The following is a 19,614-nucleotide window of genomic DNA, read 5'->3' on the forward strand; positions in this document are numbered from 1 at the left end:
GTTGTCTCGCGCGGGGTTGAAGGTTCATGCTTTGGGGCCGTGTTGTATATACGACTGTAGGGGTAGATGGGAGCGGACAGTTGGCCGATCTCTACTCCACTTTCGGCTTATCGCGGTGGGGAAGCTTGCTCGCTCGGGCTTAACCGATTATCTCTGGCAATCAAGGTCATTATCGCTGAGGTATGAAAGGGGAAAACTTAGGGATAGTTAATAGTAGGAATGTAATAGGGAAGGCCATCTCGGCCTTGAGAATTGCATACCAAAGTGTACAACCGTCTCATTCTCAACTAGGATACTGAAAGACTGCTATTGGATAGCTAAGGGACACGTTGGGGCAGATTGATTTCCTTATCAGATAGCGATTGCTGTTTATCTGATACTAGCACTTGAGGGGTTGTGCCCCATGAAGTTCTCATCTAGATATAGGGGCGATTCTGAAAATCTTGTACACTTTGATGATTCTCACAGAACAGAGACGTACATGCTCTCAACATGGACGTATCAGACATGGACCGAAAATCGACTGACAAGAATGACGACCCCGTCATCAAGGCTACCAATGTGGAGATTGGGGACATTCTAGTGTCTGGTACGCTACTTCATTCGCTACACCTGGATGTTGTTGACATTATGCAGACTATACTGAGCAACAATATAAGAAATTGACCCGGAAGATCGACTACTACCTCATGCCAATGATGTATGTGCTTAGCCACGTCTGAGAAAGGCTTGTCTAACGGTTCAGGTTCTTCTTCTACGGAATACAGCAGGTAGACAAGACCTCAACTAGTATTCAAGCAGTAAGTTTCTTGATTTGATAAATGAATGCACTTGCTGACAAGACCAGATATTTGGGATGGAGGATGACTTGAATCTACACGGCCAACAATATCAATGGCTGACCACGATGTAAGTAACGATTCCTAACACACAGAACATACTAAACGTGACTGCAGCTTCTATCTTACGTACCTTATCGGAGAGTTCCCCTCTGTCTATCTCCTACAAAGATTCAATGTTGGCTTGGTCCTATCCATCTATATTACATGCTGGGGTAAGTAATGCAGGCATTCCATAACTGCAGTTGACCAACACTTATTTTCCAGGAATATGTCTTATCTGTATCAGCGCCGTACAAAATTGGTCGCAGTTGATGGCCCTCCGTGCCCTCCAAGGCTTCTTCGAAAGCAATATATCTCCAGGCTTCCTCCACATTACAGGTGTCTGGTACCGCACCGAGGAACATGCCAATCGCTCCCTCTTCTGGCAGTCGTCAGAGGGCTTCTTCTGTATTGTCTGTAACCTTATCGTATACGCCATTGCTAGACATGTTGAAGCCCACGGCGGTATAGAGGCCTGGAGATGCATTTCACTTTTTCTAGGTTCGCTTACCCTGGCCGGTGCAGTAGCCGCCTTCTTCTTGCTCGGTTGCCCACACGAAGTGCGCTGGCTAAGTGAGGATGAAAAACGCATGTCGTAGGTTTTGGCCCATCTCCATCGCCACCGGAATACTTATCATGACAGGACCGCCCGCACGCTGGACAACCAAGTTGGTCAGGATACGACGGGTAAAGAGTGGTCCTGGCCACAAGTTATCGAAGCCTTCAAAGACCCACAACTCTACTTTTCCTTCGCCAATTCTTTCCTTGGCAATATTCCCAACGGGCAAGTCAATACGCAGCTCCCCCATGGCATGGTCTATCTAAACTCCTATTTGAACAGAGGCATCACAACCTTCAGCTCCCTCATGTACGAGACCTTTGGCTTTAGTGAATGGGAATCCATGCTTTACGGCTGTCCCCGATATGGTATAGCCCTCTTAATCCCAGTTTGAACTTATACTAATTATGTATCTCGCCCCAGCTGCCTTCGTAGTCAGCTTCCTCATCGTTGGATTGTACACTCGCAAAGTTAAAAACCAACGCATGTGGGTCATGATTGTCTGCTGCATTCTTCCCTTCATTGCCCTCCTAGTGATGTCCCTCCTCCCTAACACACCCCAATACAAATGGGTGAAGTGGGGAATGTTTATGATGACAGTTGTCTTCTCTATGGCTATCTTCCTGGGTTGGAGTCTCAGTATGTTCACCTAATTACCTGTTGCCATTCATAATGATCTGTTACTAATTAGTCACATCCGGCCAGTCCCCTCCAATGTCGCAGGTAAAACGAAGCGATCCGTCGTTTCTGCCATGACGTTGATTGCCTATTGCGCCGGAAACATGGCTGGTGCGCAGGTATTCAAGACCAAAGATGCGCCCCGATATGTCTCGGGAACGATCGCGTGCTCGGTGTGTTTCGCTCTCGAGGTTATTGTTATTCTTGCCTGGAGAGGCTGGTATATGTGGGAGAATCGACGCAGGGAGCGAATTGTACAGAGCATGGGCATCTCTAAAGAGGAGCAAGAACGGCGGGGTAGAGAGTTGGGGGCGCAGGATGTTACGGATATGAACAATGTTTATTTTCGATATACCATGTGAGCGAGGGTTTTGGTCTCTAGGTTATCGGATCAGGCTCTCTTTTGCGCGTTTCTCACTATCATAAAGAAATAGCACTTAATAACGCGGGTCAAAAAACTATCCCGTCTGCCCCAGTAGAGTCTTCAGACGTACATCACCCGAATATCGTTCCAAAGCGTTTGTCTTCCAGTCATCCCAGCCCAAATCTGCATCTATGTTCAAGGCATTTCGAAGGCCTTCAAAAAGGCCTAAGAACCCATCCCAATCTGCAAAGTCATATCCACAACAGAACTGGAACCGATGAAGCAGTCTCCCATTCCTGACTATGTCTGCAAGTCCCTTGTTTCCTTTTGCCTCAAGTATATCTGCAAAGGTGGATTCATCCTTGCCAACAGTATTAACTCCTTCGTAGAAGTCAGAAACTGGGAGAAGCATGACGGGCGATTTAAATGCTTCAGTCTTTGAGTCTGTATGAGCCCATTCCCAATCAACGATTCCCGTGATATTGTAATCACCATCAACGAGAATATGATCACCCTTGTCATCAGCGTGCCGTAGATAGAATCGTCCGTCGTCATAAGTGTGATGTTCTATGATTCTTGGGATGCAATCAAGGAGAAATCGGTGAAGTAAGAATGCATCTATCTCGCGTCCTGCATAGCGTTCCCCTCTCAGGATCAATCTCATTATGAGCTCAATGCTAGATTGGAGGTACTCTCTCGGGTCCTTGTATGGCCCGAGGGGAACCATTTGCGAGTTGACATATTCGGTCAATGATTCCCGGGCAAACGGAGCAATGTGGTCACTTCCTGGTTCATTCATAGATCCCATACTGTTGAACGCAAAACGTTCCAACTCAATGTATACATCCGCTAGCTGAGTCATAACTTTCTTCCTTTGCTCCTGAGACGCGAGAGACCAGCGTAATGATTTGCCCGGGAGTTTTTCCATGAGTATATATCCAACGCCGACGGGAGTTTGACCCTTCAGCGCATAGTCGAACACCCTCGGAACACGGACTTTCATGTTGTCCAGAAATCTAAGAGTCGCGACTTCGCTGCATATGATATAGTCACGTAGTTCAGGAGGTGGTGAAGTAGCGTTGGATCTTCGAATACGCGCCAACCACTGAACCCCATCAGCAAAAAGAATTTCTATATGATAATTCATGCCACCCATAACTGATGAGCGTTTTGATCTGTCGTATACAAGAGGTTGAGGCGAGCAACAGGCAATCCCATTTCGTAAGTAGGTCGCTCTCTTGAGGAGTGCAGAGAGGTTCAGAGAATCTAGTAACCTGGTTATCTCGCCCCTCTCTGCTTCCTGAGCAGCTAGATCGTAGAGTTCTCCGTCCTTGATGTGGATTGTTAGATATGTCAGGACTTGAGAGCATGATATATTTCTTCTCCTCACCTGCCACTTGGGACATCCGTGTTCAATATGTTCATCACAAAAATCACGGTCGCAAATAACACAGTCACCGTCTAATCGTACAGCCGGCCTGTTGCAGTCTTCAACGTCGCACCCCCACATGGCTTTGGTTGTTATGTGGTACTGGCTGAGGGGTTGGGTGCATCAGCAAGGACATCGCATATTCTTGGCGTTCCAGCCAGTTCATCAACAAAGCTTTTGGCGGCACTTGGACCTTAGCTGAGTGGGATAATGACTTATGCAACAGAAGGGTTAGGTTACTTAATACTCGAGTCCTGGCAGATTACAGGAAGTCCCATACATGACAAAGGCTTGATCCTGCTTCTAGGGCAGCTCATCGTCGCTGCGGTGATCACCTGACAAAGTCACGCTGGGGAATCTTGGTGACTAATCCTCATATCCAGACTTTCGCCGATGCCTGCAAAGAACATCCACTTACCACTCGTAGCGCCAATTCAGCAATGCTTAAAAAAGGTCATCCTTCATGGTATCTAAGCTGCAGTAATTTGGAAGATGATGCATACCTTTACGACCCCAGGTTCAGTGCCTAGGCGCCGCAAAGTGCGCCGGGCATGCCGTTTCTGTCGAGAGCATCGAGTGCGGTGCGACGCAGTTGCACCCTGCCATCAATGCGTGATGAACAAGGTGCACTGTAGCCGTCTTAGGCGCTCTGACAGCCCATCTGGTCGGGCAGATGCTGCTATGGATGTGTCCCGATCCTCACTTCACGTCACCCCGAGAGCCAGTGTCACCAAGGGAAGACAGACACCCAGCGGGGGCATGACACCATGTCCCGACGACAAAGAGACAGCTCCGATCAACTATCGCTTGGACTCAACACTTGGCTTCATCGATCGCATAAACACCTTCTGCGCTGGTGTATCCCAACTGTCCTCTCGGTGGTCCCCTGCGGGCCCCCCTCCTGCTTATTCATCACCTTTTACTCCCCATGATACAGATGGCACAGCTGCGATTGAATGCGATTTATCCTCCGCTCAAGTTAATCGCGTTCTAGAGATATTCTGGGCACGGTTATTCCCACAAGTTCCAATTGTTCGCCAAGAGGATCTAGAGTGCCCTCCTTCCCACGAGGATACTGCGACTGGCTCCCATCCACAACCTCTGCGGGATGCTGTAACAGCCTACACCATGCAGTATATATTCTACTCTGGCCTCAATGCTCGGCTTCTTGGATTGCAATGGAAGCAATTCAATAGCAGCAATCGGTGCTCGAAGAAGATTGGCATGCCTTATTTCCAACGTTGTCTAACAGGCGCGATGCAATATTCAACGTTTGCGAAGCCCTCCCTTCCAAACCTTCAGTGCTACTGTATCATGACCTTGTACTTACTGGATGCTGGACAACACCAGGCGGCGTATAATATGATCGGGCTTGCTGTTCGGATTGCTCGATCATTAGACCTTGACTGTGACCCGCCCCCTCAAGCATCCCGGGAGCAGGCGGAGCTAAACTCTCGTATCTGGTGGACCTTAGTCCATCTCGACTTCCGCTGCTCAAGGCACCTTGGAAAGCCTATTAGTGTACAGCTTCCTATATCTAGATCTCCGCCACCATGTTGGATGTCGAACGATCCGCCCCGTCCGGTACGGTTCCCATATCATAATGAATCGATTCGTCTCACGTGTGCGGCCCTGGCAGTCATTGAGTCAATGGCACACCACGAAAAGACAAGAAAGACACATGACATTGAATTTCAGGCAAACGTTTTGACGGATAATTTGCATCATTTACGTGTATGGAAAGACGAATTACGCCAAAACACATGGTTCAAGCACCTTCAACTGGACGTCCAAGATGTGCCCATCTCACGAAAGTATTTCTGTGGTCCAGGAGAGAATGGAAGTGGCGAGGAGTACAATGACTATATGATTAAAACGCCACTCCAAATTCAAACGGAGGCCCTGCTTGAACTCCAATACCACGATGCCATGATTAGTCTGCATAGAGTTTTTATCCAATTCCCTCGTCAGCCCGCCATGAACCGAGAAAATCCCCTTGCCGGTGCGCATGCTGCAACTGCTCTGAGACACGCCTTGGCAACGATCCAAACAGTGTATTCTTGTATGACCGCGCATGATATATTCTATGGATCATGCGAACTTTATCAATATCAGTGGAATGCCGTGCTGACGCTGATGGGTTTTATGCTGGCTTTTCCTTTCTGTCCGCGCTGTCCACAAGCACGAGGCTACGTCGACCTAGCCCTGGAGACATTTGAGTTTGCGGGTTATCAAAATGACGCCGCAGTTCGTGCAGCATGTCTCACTCGTCATCTATGTGAGAAGGTGGACAAGCTGACTATGATGTTGAATATTGACCTCCGGCGAGGTGTGACCGAGAGCACAAAGGATGTACCTGCGCCGACAAAAGATGGGTTGACACAACAGGCGAATCAACAGTCTGGCTCGGTTAATACGAACATAGATGCAGACAGTACGAACATTGATCATTCCCTTTTGTCTCTTGCACAGAACCAGGCAGGTGATGATTTGTTTTGGCCTTGGGCGGATCTCGTTGATCCCGATATCTGGCCCAGCTATTGCGTTGGAGTCAACGAAGCCTTCGCAGATATTTCTCACTTACCCACGATGACGAATTCTTTATAGAATTTATCTGAACCTATTACTACCCTCCAGCACCTTTCTGAAAATCCAACTTCGTCCCTCGCCACGTCAAGTATATGATGAGATAGATTTTGGCCTCCCACTCAATCTCGCTCACATACCAGCTGGGAAGTGCACATCGTGGTATGTCTTCCTGTTGACCTCGCCTGAGGCTTTGATGAGTGGCGGTGATACGTTGCGGAGTAACCATTGATGGCGTAGTAGACGATGGTGGTTTGTTTGTTCGGCCATGATGAAGATTAGATATGCCGAAAAGTACGAGAGACCATCGTAGTACGCGCAGAACCCCGTCCGAGCAGACTAAACCTCGTTTTTTCACCACCATTATTATCGGATATCTGGGCTTCTTTCATACCAAGTACCTGAATGGGACATGGGGATCTCAGGTCCGTTACATTTCTGTGTCTATAGCTTCTACCCAACTAAGCTTTATACCCCTAAAACCCATACTCGGGGTCGCTATATGCAGATTCATGCTACTTCTTTGTTGTCGAATCTTGCCTGATTAGTGCTTTAGTTGATTTAGTAAGACGCAATAAAGGAAATGATGATGAGGGAGATGTGCCACTTGAAAATTACTCATGATATCTGAGTAAGGTGCGATGCTTATGACTACATGAGCCAAGGCTGGAGCTGCCAAGACAGCCTTAGAATCGAACTTTATTCGTCCTCGATGTCAAGATCATGAGTGGTAAAAAAGCATGAATGGGTATGGACAACTGAGATAAACTGAAGAAAGGAATCAGCTTACCCCCAATACAACCTCTGAAAAGTAAACTCCTAGTTTTCCAATTCCACAATATATTACCTACTTCTATGCAGTCTCTAACTCAAGCTCATCAGCATTTAATCTACAGTAACCCTCTCCCTAACCCGCACACAAACGTCATCACCTTCTTTAATCGACATAATCCCCAACACCGGCTTCCCATCCTCCGCCTCAGGGACACGCTTATCCACCAATTCGACATCAAACCGGCGCAACAACAACGTAACAAACAACATAACAAATCGTTTCGCCACATACCGCCCGGGACACATGGTAGTCCCGCCGCCAAAGGGTCGCCAATTATCGCTGCGTGTCAAATTGCGACCGCCCTTAACGCTGAATCGCTCCGGGCGGAACTCGTTGACCGGAAAATCAACCCCGAAAATGGCTTCATCGAAGTGCAACTGCCGATACGGGATCATCAATCGGTTTCCCTTGCGCAGGACCTTGCCGCCGATGACGGTGTCGGATGTGATCATCCGCACTGAAGCTGAATACGCTGACATGCGGATGGTTTCATTCCACATGGCGTCTAGTAGTGGGCAGTTGTCATGGAGGTAGGTCAGGTCGGGGATGGGGTTGCCGGAGCGAAAGGCTGGCGCAGTTTCTGCGCGGATGGCGTCAACGTAATGATCTGGGCCGTAGTAGAGGATGTAGGTTAGGAGCCAGCAGGCTGCTTTGCGGGTGTTTGTATTGATTCTGAGATGGATAACCGGGTTAGCTCAACAATTCCTCCTTTCTCCATCCTCGTCTCTTTCTCTGAGGGCAAAATATAAGGAAGATAAAAGAAGAATGAATCTGGACTCACCCCCAGTAAATCGTCACCAACATAGTTGCAATATCATCTTCACTGATTCCCAGGGCCCTCATCTCGTTCTCCATCGCCTTAGTAAACCAGGCGTCCCCGTGTCGGTCCTCCTGCGGCATTTGAATGTATTTCTTTAAGGCGCGCTGGATCGCATCTCGTGCGGCTTTCATCTCCCCGGCCAGCAAGTCCGGGTACTGGTACAGCACCTGCCAGCTCAGCTCGTCGAAGACAATGAAGGTCTTTGGAAGGGAAGGATCAACCTTTGCCAACTCAGGGCCGAAGTAAGCCTCCTGGCCGGCACGGGTGAAGAAGTCCGAGCACCATTCCATTAGAGGAAGCACGATGGTGTTGGTGTCCTTATCGTTGCCATTGCTCGCCCGGACTTGATAGGGGCATTCTCTCTGGAGTCTTGCGATGTTTAGTTTAGGTTCCACCCAATCTAGAAATTGTTTCTCCAGGAAGTCTAGGTTATCGCCGGGATAGAGCTGATGGATGTGCATCTGTCGTGCTAGCGTCGCTAGTGGTTTCCCGTGGGGATTCGGGAATCCGGCTTTCTGCTTGGGTAGGGGCTTGTACATTGCCCGCACGCAGAACTCGGTGTTTCCACAGGCGCGCATCATCGCTTGCACGAACTCGTTGAAGGAAAGCGTCTCAGTATTTCGGTATGCGTCCGCAACGTCCTGGGGCTTGGTGATGACATAAAGAAGGGAGTGGGCAATAGTGAGAGCGAAGGGGTTGTTGTTGTACTTGTAGTATTTTCTGGAGTGCAGTGAGCGTTAGGTCTTTAATTGTGTGTGAGCAGAAATATGGAGGTCATACTGTGCGCGGGAGAGCAGCGCATTGGAGTTACTGAAGAAGGCGCCGCCGTGGCCTGAGTTTCAATGTTAGAATTTGGGATAATTACATGCAGCGAAACCAAGAAGCCCACCCAGAACTAGACATCATTAGCAGTTGTTCGAGATTATTAACAGCAGACGGGTGACTCACATGGAATCCAATAAGGTAATTCTTTGGGGTCGTTGGGGTAAAATGAGGGCACGATGGAGAATCGCAGTAACCGCCAGAGTACCAGCACGCTGGCGGCAACGATGGCTGCCACCAAAGACGGATGGGCCTTGTGGGTCCAATGCCATCCTCTGGCAGAGAGGTCACCAACCTCAGTCAAAAACTCGGATAGCATAATGAGCTGGGAAAACTAAAAAGGGAGTGCATCGGGTGTTTTGTTTCTGAGGAACAGAGCAGGCTGACGGTCGACTTATATATCCGCAGTTTTATTGGATCGGGCCCTAGTGGAATGTGATGGATAACTGGAAGTCAACCCCACCTAACAACGGTCACTTCACTTGAATAATCTCATTGGGTGTGGTGACCTGGTAGTGATTCATACACGGACTTTCATGGACTTGGTTGACTAAGTCGACACTAGCACAGCCTGGCACGGCTGTACGGGCATGGCCGATACATATAATGACGGCCATGGCAGGTGTTGAGGACACCAACAGCAACACACTTTCTCACCTCAACTTCACAAAACAAATATGTACGCGTATATAATGCTTTTATTCTTACTTTCGCTTCTGTTACTTTGCATCAGACGCCTTCGTGGTTGGTTTTATTTGATCCGCGGACCCGAGATGATAGATGAAGCATATGTCTCGGTAGGTTGGCCCTCGTTTGCTCAGTCGTACACTACGCTTAACAGATCAGGCCGGTGGGATGCCCTTCAAAGTGCCTACCCCCAACAACAACCACTTGATGGTGACTTCGAGTTATCACATCAAAGAGTTGATAAATGCGCCTCTTCAGAGTCTATCCCTTCATGCTGTGGCTAAAGAGGTACGCCTTGCTACTTTCTCGGCATACTTCGAAGATTGCTGAGGTTGACTAAGAGCCCCTTTGACCATCGCAGATCTTACAACCGAAATACACAATGTCTGGCTTTGAGTGGCAAGACCAGCGTGGGATCGAGGGGACGGGCTTCGTGCGAGCCTTGAGGAGCAGGCTCACTGCTCACTTGCCCGGCATGCTACCCGACCTCAAGCGAATGGTCGAGGCTGCCATTATGGAAGAACTGAGCACACCAGAAACCGATGGCATGGTTACACCTATAATCTAGAAGTTGTTGCAGACGCCGGAGCTAACGATATAATCAGGCTCTGTGCATTGCCGACTGTTCCCGCTGATCAAGCGAGCTGTCACCAAGGTCAACTGTTTTGTCTTCTTCGGGGAGCAGCTCGGTAAGTACCCATTATGGTAACAGATAAGGCTGTCCTGCCAATACTAATGCAATCTACAGCTCAAAATCCCGAATTCACCGCAGCCGCCCTGGAATTCCCTCAGACTGTCATCTTTGCTTCGGAGATATTGCGTATCACACCTTCCTTCTTACGGCAGTACGAATGGCGCATTTGGCCCCCAGACGCCGTTTCTCGCTGACATGCAGTAGCTCTGTCGCCAGTTTGGTGACTGAAAGACACCGTGCCGTCAAGACACTCGTGCGGTATCTCGAACCGGTGGTTAACCAGCGACTAGCCATGAGGGCTGTGGGTTCCACGGAGAATGTCCCAGTAAGACACTTGAATTCGACGAGGGGAGTATAATGGAAGCGAGATACTGATAAAGTTGTGTGGCGCAGGTGGACTGCATGCAATGGCTTATCGAGACCTCACCCCGGAAAACCCAGTGGACGACCGCGCGCATGGTGGGTGAGATTATTGCAGTCTGGTTTGGGTCTGTGCATCAGTTGGCCATGGTATGTTTGACATACTCGATGCATATCCTTTTGCTTTCACCTTTTCGATTCTCGGAGAAAAAGGACTGCACGACAGGATTTGAAGACTAACTCAGCCCTAGACTGCGACATACGCGATCGAGGATTTATGCTTGCATGAGGAGTACGTGCACCCGCTTCGGGAGGAAATCAATCGTATCGCTCCTGAAGGCTTGTGCCCTGAGCTGGCCGCTATGCCACTTCTGGATAGCTTTTTGCGCGAAACCGTTCGTTGTACTAACTCCGACGCTAGTAAGTGGAGGCTTCGAGTCGCGGTGTCACTACAGCGCCGCAGACACAGGATCTGCTAGCGTCCCATGCTAACAGTCCACTTGATAGTCACCGTACGACGCAAAGCATTGACACCGTTCACATTCTCTGATGGGGTACGAGTAGACCAGGGAGACTGGGTCTGTATTCCACAACGAGCAATGATGCGCGATCCGGCTCGCTATTCGCACGCACAGCAATTTGATGGCTTCCGATTCGCGAGAGCCAACAAGCTCTTGGCTCTAAATGAGGGCTGTGCTGATGTGCCAGAAGGAGCACCGTTGCAGCTGACAGATGTAGATGTGGATTGGCCTATATGGGGACTGGGAAACACAGCCTGGTGGGTACTACCCCTCTTTTCCTTGATAGCTTTTGCCATGCATACACCGAGGCTATAATCTGACACACTGCAATCATTACCAGTCCAGGCAGGTTTTACGCGACCACAGTGTTGAAGTTGATGATGGTGTGCATTCTTCAGGGATGGGAGTGCAGACTGGCGGACCCTCGGGCTCTTCGGTGGCGTACGTGGCGGTCCAGTGTTGTCCCCCGCACTGGGACGGTGGTGGTGTTTCAACGCCGGCAGATGGAGTCGCCCACCTTGGTCCGGAGGGCGTGACTAAATACAGACCCTAGCGCGTCGATCTATGCACAAATTCGGGCTGTAACCAATTGTTTCATGCTACGTAAATTGCTTTCCACTTTTACTCACATGTTTGACCATACCCTGTACTTTCCAGTCTTAGCTGATATGGGATCTCACTTGAATAATTGATTGTTCCCGACTTTTCCGGACTAATGTCTTGATTCTGATAGATACAGCCTCCTCACGGGAGACCTGAACTTTCCAGCCTTGTCACGCAAGGCTCTTACTTGTCATTTGAGCAGGGACTATATTATTATGTCTACGGAGCTAGGATTTTAGCCTTGCTACCCTGCACAACTTGGAGGCTATGAAGCCTCCACTCGGGATGTCCGACATGTAAGAAACTCAATATCCCGTTATAACCTGTCACTTCACATTCCACCCTCGCGAGCCAACACTGAACACAGAGATAAGCTGAGCTGGGTTGGAAAACCCCTCTGTCCGGCATCATGGCTTCCAGCTATACGGGAATTGATCTTTGTGCCTACCCAGCGGGCACGCCCCCGTCTGGCCAGTCGTCGAACCTGGTGGATCCACCCTCTTTGGCAGCAACTACCATCGCGGTGACAACGGTGACTTTGGTGTGGGCAGTCACTGTTACTGCAGCTAGAGTGCATACAAAACTAAGCAAGCTGGGTTTGGCTGACTGTAGGTGGGCGCCATTGGCTAGTCTGGATATACACGTTGTTAACAGCAGTACATCAGGCTTTGTGGTCATTGCCTTGGCATTGTCGGCAACTTACTTAGGCTTAGTTTTAGCGAGTGAGTGGGCTCTAAGACAGGATCGTGACGTGCTTCGGATTATGATTCTGATTCCTCGATGCAGTGCTGAAATATGCCAAACATCAGTGGGACATTCCCGCCTGCTGGTTCAATGGCACGTATATGAAGGTACGATCTCAATATTTCTAAGCTGCACCTCTGAGAACGTTCTATGTATTCAAAGCTCACTCAGAATACTACAAACTGAACAGATATTGTACGCTCAAGGTGTGCTCCTTGGGCCCACAATCTTCTTCGCGAAATGCTCCATCTTCCTTCTTTATCGCCAAATCTTTACCATCCAGAAGCCCTTGAAGATTGCCATTTGGGTCGGCCTTATTTTTACTTTCCTTTTGTATTGGGCCGGAGTTCCCCTGGAATCTTACTTTAGTGCACCGCACGTTGGGGAGACTTGGGAAGATTTACTCACCAACGGCCGACCCGGACAGTTGATCTACTGGGGGATTGTCCAGGGAACCTGCTCCGTGGTATTGGACATTTACATCTTTCTTCTCCCACTTCCGATGCTCGCACAGCTGCAAATGGCACATTGGCGAAGGTTACAATTACTCGCGGTGTTTTCCACGGCTATGATGTGAGTGTATTTTTCTTCTACGATTCTCTACGAGGGAATATTCTCCCTCGCGGAAACTGGGAAAAATGAGAATAATTATACTCACACCCACCATAGGGGTATAGTTGCCAGTGTCTGTGCACTTGTCTTCCGGGTGCGCTTGAAGACCACCGCAGACACAACGTATGTGCAGAGCGCGCTATTCATTTGCGTGTAAGTGCCGTCCGTTATTGACCCGCCCCTATACTCATGCTGATCTAACTCTCTCGTACAGTATCGTTGAGAACAACGTCGCCATTATCGTCAGCTCAATGCCCTTCTTTCCCGCTTTCCTCCGGGCCAAGGTCCTAGATGCAGTCGTATTCAGGAGCCTGTGGTCTAAGCTCTCTTCCTTGCGGCATAGCTCGGACCGATCGGCATACGCGAAGGGGTCAGAACTCAAGAATTCGAGCACGAGCACGCCGTCCAAGGGGCGGAAATGGTCCAGCAGAAACCTGCTAGATGGAGTTACGGACAACCAAAACCATGAGTTAGAGGATGTGAGCAAGTCTACGGTGGCTGTTCAGATCCGTGCCGGGAGCCACAGTACCAGCAATCATGAAAGGGGCATTTCTCGAGAGGTGAATATCCAGCAAGAAACCCAGTCGATGGTGTAAGCCACGGGATACCGGGTAGACCGGACGGATATGTAGTCCGCGCCTGGCTGGTCAATGAAGCTGAGGCTGATAGGGATCACTGTACTGTTGGGTGGGGGTAGTAAATATGATATTACGAGAAATTAGGCGATAATATTACTGATGTTGTTACTTCATAGTATAGTGCTATCCGTAGTGTACTGCTGCGAAGGGGTTTTCAACAATAGTATTATGACTTCCTCATCATCGTACGCAGCAAAAATATGTTTAGAAGAGAAATCCCGTAAGACAATTAATTACCCGAAGATCATAGGAGAACGGACCGTAAGCTGGTGATACCCCGTGCCGTCCCCTCCATCTCTTCTGCCTCCTTGTTTGTGTCAGAAATTAGTGCCGACGATCGTCTGACATGAGATGTGACAAGTAGGTTCATTACACAGTAGCTCTGTGTGCACTAGATTAGTACACTGTAGTCTGGACAAGGTTCCCTAAGCTTTGGTTGGACCTGACGCATTGACGGGCCCACAACACGGTTGGGCCCGGAAATCCGATCCTGCCGTCACTGGCGCCAGTGCTCATTTCGTACATCCTAAAATCTAGTGCTGAGCAAGGCAAATTGGAGTCTCGCCCGTCTCCCATTTCTTTTTTCTGTTATCTGTTTGTCCTGTCATCTTTACTCCATCCCTAGTAATCTCCGGTTGGTTGACAGGAAGTAGCGCCTTGTCTGCATAAATACACAACCCTCTCTTCCAACTACCACGCCGGGCACCGAACACCGTCACTTCCTCCTGTATCCTCTGGCCCCAACTGCATTCCTCCCCACCTTCAGCATACTGAAACAAAATGCCCAACCCCAAAACCATCCTCATCACCGGCTGTTCCGCCCACGGCATCGGCGCAGCCTTAGCCCTCACCCTCGCCCGCCAGGGCCATTTCGTCTTCGCCACAGCCCGCAATACTAGCAAAATACCAGAGCGACTGAGCGCCTTGGAGAACGTTCAGGTCCTGCCCCTGGATGTGACAGACCCTGCCTCCATTGCTGGCGCTGTGAGCTCGGTGAGAGAACATGGTCGGGGGCTGGATATCCTGGTCAACAATGCCGGGACGGGGTACACCATGCCTCTATTGGAGGCGGACCTAGATCGCGCCAAGGCAGTGTACGAAGCTAATGTGTGGGGCTTGCTTGGGCTGATTCAGGCATGCAGTGATCTGCTCGTTGCGGCCAAAGGGAGGATTGTTAATATGAGCAGTGTGGGGGCGGTGGTTAATACGCCTTGGATTGGTTCGTTCGATTTCCCTTTCGGAGGAGATTTGCATAAGCGAAGTTACTAATAGTGCAAACAGGGATCTATTCCTCCTCCAAAGCCGCAGTCACCCAGCTCTCCGAAACGCTTCGTCTCGAACTCTCGCCCTTGGGCGTAAGCGTGCTCTGTATCATGGCGGGTACTATCACCACCGATTTCCATGCAAATGAGCCGGAAGTTGTCTTGCTGCCGACTTCCCGGTATGCAGCTATTCGACAAACCATCTCCGATTGGGCGACTGGACGTGCTGGCCCCCAAGGCTGTTCGGCGGATGAGTTCGCTAATTCTATTGCTGGCGATGTGCTGGGAAGTAGTAGTGCTAATGGGGGTTTGGCGTGGAAAGGTCCCAATAGTGCCGCTGTCAAGTTCATGGCGAGGTGGTGCCCGGGGGGTCTGTTGGTGAGTTTCTTGGTTTCCAACCGTTTCTTTGTTTGCTCTTCCGCGGTGTTCCGAAGTCCCCCACCGTGATGGCCATTTGATTGGTTGCTAACTATAGCCCTACTTAGGATCGCATGATGAGTAATGGACAGGGGTTAGATGAGTTGGCGAAGGCTACGAACAAGAGCTGAATGGCAGTATTGTAGCAAGTGAGATTGTGTGAGGGAGGTTGTGTAAGATCAATCAATAGTTGAAAGCAAGAACCATCCTGTAGGCAAGAATCTCCTCCCATCACATACGTACAATCCACATCACTGTGGAATCTTGAATCCTCCCGGCACCATCCTCTGGAACACCCCCGTGGGATCGACTTCCCGGCTGATGCGCTGCAACCGCGAGACGCTCTCGGGTCCATAACTAGCAATCGGGTCTTGCCATTGCGCCGCGTAGTTCAGATAGACAAAGGGATGATATGCGTTCAAATGATGTGCATCAGCCTCAATACCTGCAAACAGTGTCTTAGCGGCTTCCTCGACGCGGGCATCATCGGTCACATTATCCCAAGTGGCGCTCAGCAAAGTCACCACGAGCGCTTTCTCGGTGTCAGACGGCAGTCCCATCATGTTGTGACCTGTGGGCGCCCGTCCATAAATGGCGGCGGGTAATGGCTCCAGGGATATCGACCACACGATGCCCGGAACGTCCTGCACAGCTGCTACACTGGTATTCCACCGGTCATAGGTCGCTTTCAACATGGGCACGGTTGCGTCGTGGGTCGTCACTACGCTGAGCTGTCTGTTTGGTTTGTAGTTAATTGGTATTAGCGGATTGAATGTAGAGAGCACGACAGAGTTAGGGGAAAGGAGGGATGTAGAGAATTCGAAATAAACAAATTCTTACCGTTTTCCATTTTGGGAAAGTGAACCTTGCTCCAGGGATATCTCGTGTACCGGGGCTACACGCATAGTGCTGTATAACTGAGGGATATCCAAGAAAGCCCTGTACACGGCTGGTGGGGACGGTGGCTGCTGGCTAACTTCTCCGTTCTTCTCGGGTTTCTCCATCTCCCCGGTATACACAATGTTGTTCACCACAGCGGCTCCCTTACCTCCGGCAAATCCAAAACTGATGATTAACGAGGCATTCTCATCATAGTGGCTCGGTGTCTTGGGATCAGCCAGCTCCGCGAATGCACGTAGTTGAGCATCGATAGTGTCTGTGCTGCAATAGACAGATCCGCCATAAATGGGGCCCTGCGGGAAGACCCGCAGATAAAAGCCTGTCACAATTCCGAAGTTACTGTTTCCGCCCCCGCGCAGCGCTGCCAGCCACTCGGGGTGTTGGGTTTTTTCATCCCAATGCGCAATTGTCCCATCTGCCAGGACTATCTCTACACCTACCATGTTATCGCATGTCCATCCGTAACGGGGCGAGAAATGCGACATGCCGCCGCCGAGCGTGAGTCCACCCACCCCGACCTGTGCGGCGCGGCCGCCCGCTACCGAGAGACCCAGCGGGTCGAGGTGGGCATAGACGTCTCCCCATGTGGCGCCTGCACCGACGAAGACGGTCTGTTTATCATCGTTGTCCCCGGATGGAGCCTGGACCTTGATGGTGTTCAGAGCTCGCAGGTCGATGGTGATGCCGTGCTGGATGTTCGACACTCCCGCGAAGGAGTTGTGCCCGCCAGACCGAATGGCAAATTGGCATCTGGCTAGCTCGTGTGCAGGCAGAGCCGATGCGGTGGTGATCAGGCTGGTGATGACCTTGGACACATCCTCTGCTGAGTGCGGGGACACCACGCAGGAGGGCTGCAGATCACTGTTCTGCTGGGCAAAATACGACTTTTGGGACGCTTCATATGCAGCTGTGTTCGGGAACGAGATTTTATCAGGCCCTAAAGTCGAGGCCAAATTGAGGCACTGCAGCCATAGTAGAGTTAGACTTTGTCTTTGCACGAGTTTCAGGGTTACACGCACGCAGGCTTCCAGCGGAGAATTGCCGGCTGTAGAAGGAGCATCACTACCATTGAGGGGAATCTGTTCCAACATCGTGAGGCGAAGATACGAGGAGGAATAGGCTGAGAACGAATGATGGAACGTTGGGAAGGAAGGGAAGACGGGAAGGATGGGACGATGGATGCAGGAGGGCGCAGTGGGTTTTAACGGGTAGGCTCATGGTTTAGTTGCTGCTAAATTAGTGCTGTGCTTACGGCTGTACGGGGGTCGTAAACCTAGAGATTTAGCGGTATCTACCCCCCCTTCATCTCTAGGCAAGGATTGGTGTTTGCTTAAAGATGACTGCAGATCGCTTTCCCTTCCGCTCTGGTTCTTTTCCTTTCCTCCCACACATACCCCCCTCTTTCCCATTCGACCATCACCCTTGTCTATAGTACCAGCGACATGTTCCTCTCCCTGCTTGTAGCTGCGGCATTTCTGGCTATACCTTCAGCCGGTCGCGCACCATCTAACTGCGTAAAAGCCTCTCTTTCCATGTGCTTCTAGACAAAATGACTGATTGCAGGTTCAGTGTGCAAGCCTGGTCACCTCATTGGGCTCCAAAATCTCGTATCCCAGTAGTACTTCCTACAACAAGTCAATTCAATCATACTGGTCTCAGCAGGAGCAGTCAATTTCACCCGCTTGCGTGCTGTCCGCAACCTCCTCTCAGGATGTGTCTACAGCACTCAAACTGCTTACTTCGGGAGACTGCAAGTTTGCAGTTCGGAGTGGTGGCCATGCTGCCATTGCAGGGCACGCTAATATCCAAGATGGTGTCACCATTGACCTCACAGCCCTGAATCATATTGTCCCTTCAGCGGATCACTTGTCTGTGTCAATTGGGCCTGGCAACACCTGGGGCAGGGTGTACACTGCATTGGATGGACTCAATGTCTCGGTACCTGGCGGGCGCGACAGCCCAGTAGGCGTTGGGGGCCTGACTCTAGGAGGTGAGTGTCAACCTTGCGATGGGCTGTTCTTTCTTATCATTGACCCTTCCTTCTTCCATTGCTCCACGAAGGTGGATTCGGCTACTTCGCAACACTGGCGGGCTTCGCATGCGACAACCTTCTACAATACGAGGTCGTGCTCGCTAGCGGCGAGATTGTTCAGGCGACGAGTCAAAAGAACCACGACCTCTGGCTAGCTCTGAAGGGCGGCTCCAGCAACTTTGGGATCGTCACCAACTTCAACTTCCAGACCTTCCCACTGGGTGGTGTTTGGGGAGGCGATGCCTACTTCGCCATTAGCACAGTAAACCAGCAACTGTCGGCTTTGTATAACTTCACCGCCAACCGAAACTACGACCGCCAGGCGGGCCTGATGGTTAATCTAGCCTACACCCCCTCGACGGGGCCAATACTAACCAACACATACGCCTATGCAGCGCCAGTAGCCTACCCTACCGCTTTTGAAGAGTTTACTGCCATCCCGCAGCTCTCCAACACCACGCAGATCTCCAGCTTAGCTACTTTAGCCATAGCCGAGGGTTCCGCATCGCCAAACGGCTATCAACAAATCACTTTTGCGGTGACAGTCAAGAACAGCATCCCGATGCTGAAGTCACTCTTCGAGCTGTGGAACGCCAGCAGCAATGCTGTGGCTGGCATCGCCGGCATCGAATGGACCATCACCCTGGCCCCCATTGTCCCCGCCATCACCAGCCAGAGCGCCCGCAAGGGCGGCAATGTGCTCGGCCTAGACGATCTGCCGTCCGAGGGTTTGATATTGGCCATTCTGTCTGCGACCTTCGACTCCGTCACTGACTACGACTTCGTTGATGACGCCGCACAACGTCTCGCGGATAACATCGTGACTGCCGCGAAGCATGCGGGTGCTTACAATGACTACGTGGATGTCAACCACGCCGCGGCTTGGCAGGACCCGATCGCTAGCTACGGCAGCGATAATATAGCGTTTCTGAAGAGGACGGCTGAACAGTATGACCCTGAGGCTGTTTTTCAGAATCTGATGCCCGGTGGATTCAAGCTCTAGTCCGCGCTCCATGCAGATGGCCTTTCGGCGCGATTCTCAGAGCCTAAAAGACGGTTAAGGTTAGCGTCGGGGAGAAAAGCAGCTTACCGGGACAACGAGATGAAAGTCATTCTTTCGAAGTCAATGCGATTGCTTCTACAGAAATGCTCTTGATTGAAAATCGACGA

The 19,614-nt window shown here is 50.4% G+C and overlaps 10 protein-coding genes across 10 annotated transcripts; 7 read left to right on the forward strand and 3 right to left on the reverse strand.

Annotated features, from left to right (window-relative positions):
• Positions 1-492: 492 nt before the first annotated feature.
• Positions 493-2,480, forward strand: AKAW2_60311S (uncharacterized protein; the record flags this gene model as incomplete). The annotated part of the gene is made up of 10 exons (XM_041692422.1): positions 493-589; positions 637-700; positions 746-800; positions 848-909; positions 957-1,054; positions 1,107-1,476; positions 1,525-1,665; positions 1,723-1,808; positions 1,864-2,079; positions 2,146-2,480. 10 exons carry the CDS (start codon positions 493-495, stop codon positions 2,478-2,480), a joined length of 1,524 nt encoding a protein of 507 aa, XP_041545809.1.
• Positions 2,481-2,576: 96 nt separating this feature from the next.
• AKAW2_60312A (uncharacterized protein) lies at positions 2,577-3,992 on the reverse strand (the record flags this gene model as incomplete). Its single annotated transcript, XM_041692424.1, has 2 exons — positions 2,577-3,812; positions 3,873-3,992. 2 exons carry the CDS (start codon positions 3,990-3,992, stop codon positions 2,577-2,579), a joined length of 1,356 nt encoding a protein of 451 aa, XP_041545810.1.
• Positions 3,993-4,403: 411 nt separating this feature from the next.
• On the forward strand, positions 4,404-6,518 carry AKAW2_60313S (fungal specific transcription factor domain-containing protein; the record flags this gene model as incomplete). Its single annotated transcript, XM_041692425.1, has 1 exon — positions 4,404-6,518. One exon carries the CDS (start codon positions 4,404-4,406, stop codon positions 6,516-6,518), a length of 2,115 nt encoding a protein of 704 aa, XP_041545811.1.
• Positions 6,519-7,382: 864 nt separating this feature from the next.
• On the reverse strand, positions 7,383-9,293 carry AKAW2_60314A (cytochrome P450; the record flags this gene model as incomplete). Its single annotated transcript, XM_041692426.1, has 5 exons — positions 7,383-8,004; positions 8,114-8,872; positions 8,933-8,984; positions 9,042-9,047; positions 9,101-9,293. 5 exons carry the CDS (start codon positions 9,291-9,293, stop codon positions 7,383-7,385), a joined length of 1,632 nt encoding a protein of 543 aa, XP_041545812.1.
• A 454-nt stretch (positions 9,294-9,747) lies between these two features.
• Positions 9,748-10,549, forward strand: AKAW2_60315S (uncharacterized protein; the record flags this gene model as incomplete). Its single annotated transcript, XM_041692427.1, has 5 exons — positions 9,748-9,771; positions 9,821-9,949; positions 10,023-10,206; positions 10,267-10,350; positions 10,410-10,549. 5 exons carry the CDS (start codon positions 9,748-9,750, stop codon positions 10,547-10,549), a joined length of 561 nt encoding a protein of 186 aa, XP_041545813.1.
• A 262-nt stretch (positions 10,550-10,811) lies between these two features.
• AKAW2_60316S (uncharacterized protein) lies at positions 10,812-11,772 on the forward strand (the record flags this gene model as incomplete). Its single annotated transcript, XM_041692428.1, has 4 exons — positions 10,812-10,865; positions 10,967-11,135; positions 11,223-11,493; positions 11,577-11,772. The coding sequence occupies 4 exons, from the start codon at positions 10,812-10,814 to the stop codon at positions 11,770-11,772; spliced, it is 690 nt and encodes a 229-aa protein (XP_041545814.1).
• Positions 11,773-12,248: 476 nt separating this feature from the next.
• On the forward strand, positions 12,249-13,791 carry AKAW2_60317S (uncharacterized protein; the record flags this gene model as incomplete). Its single annotated transcript, XM_041692429.1, has 6 exons — positions 12,249-12,447; positions 12,505-12,561; positions 12,626-12,690; positions 12,774-13,156; positions 13,253-13,348; positions 13,410-13,791. 6 exons carry the CDS (start codon positions 12,249-12,251, stop codon positions 13,789-13,791), a joined length of 1,182 nt encoding a protein of 393 aa, XP_041545815.1.
• An 822-nt stretch (positions 13,792-14,613) lies between these two features.
• Positions 14,614-15,643, forward strand: AKAW2_60318S (SDR family oxidoreductase; the record flags this gene model as incomplete). The annotated part of the gene is made up of 3 exons (XM_041692430.1): positions 14,614-15,052; positions 15,115-15,473; positions 15,581-15,643. The coding sequence occupies 3 exons, from the start codon at positions 14,614-14,616 to the stop codon at positions 15,641-15,643; spliced, it is 861 nt and encodes a 286-aa protein (XP_041545816.1).
• Positions 15,644-15,763: 120 nt separating this feature from the next.
• Positions 15,764-17,503, reverse strand: AKAW2_60319A (FAD-binding oxidoreductase; the record flags this gene model as incomplete). The annotated part of the gene is made up of 2 exons (XM_041692431.1): positions 15,764-16,247; positions 16,353-17,503. 2 exons carry the CDS (start codon positions 17,501-17,503, stop codon positions 15,764-15,766), a joined length of 1,635 nt encoding a protein of 544 aa, XP_041545817.1.
• A 351-nt stretch (positions 17,504-17,854) lies between these two features.
• AKAW2_60320S (FAD-binding oxidoreductase) lies at positions 17,855-19,447 on the forward strand (the record flags this gene model as incomplete). Its single annotated transcript, XM_041692432.1, has 3 exons — positions 17,855-17,926; positions 17,982-18,402; positions 18,474-19,447. 3 exons carry the CDS (start codon positions 17,855-17,857, stop codon positions 19,445-19,447), a joined length of 1,467 nt encoding a protein of 488 aa, XP_041545818.1.
• Between the last annotated feature and the right edge of the window lie 167 nt (positions 19,448-19,614).

Source organism: Aspergillus luchuensis, chromosome 6, assembly GCF_016861625.1.
Source record: "Aspergillus luchuensis IFO 4308 DNA, chromosome 6, nearly complete sequence".
NCBI lineage: Eukaryota > Fungi > Ascomycota > Eurotiomycetes > Eurotiales > Aspergillaceae > Aspergillus > Aspergillus luchuensis.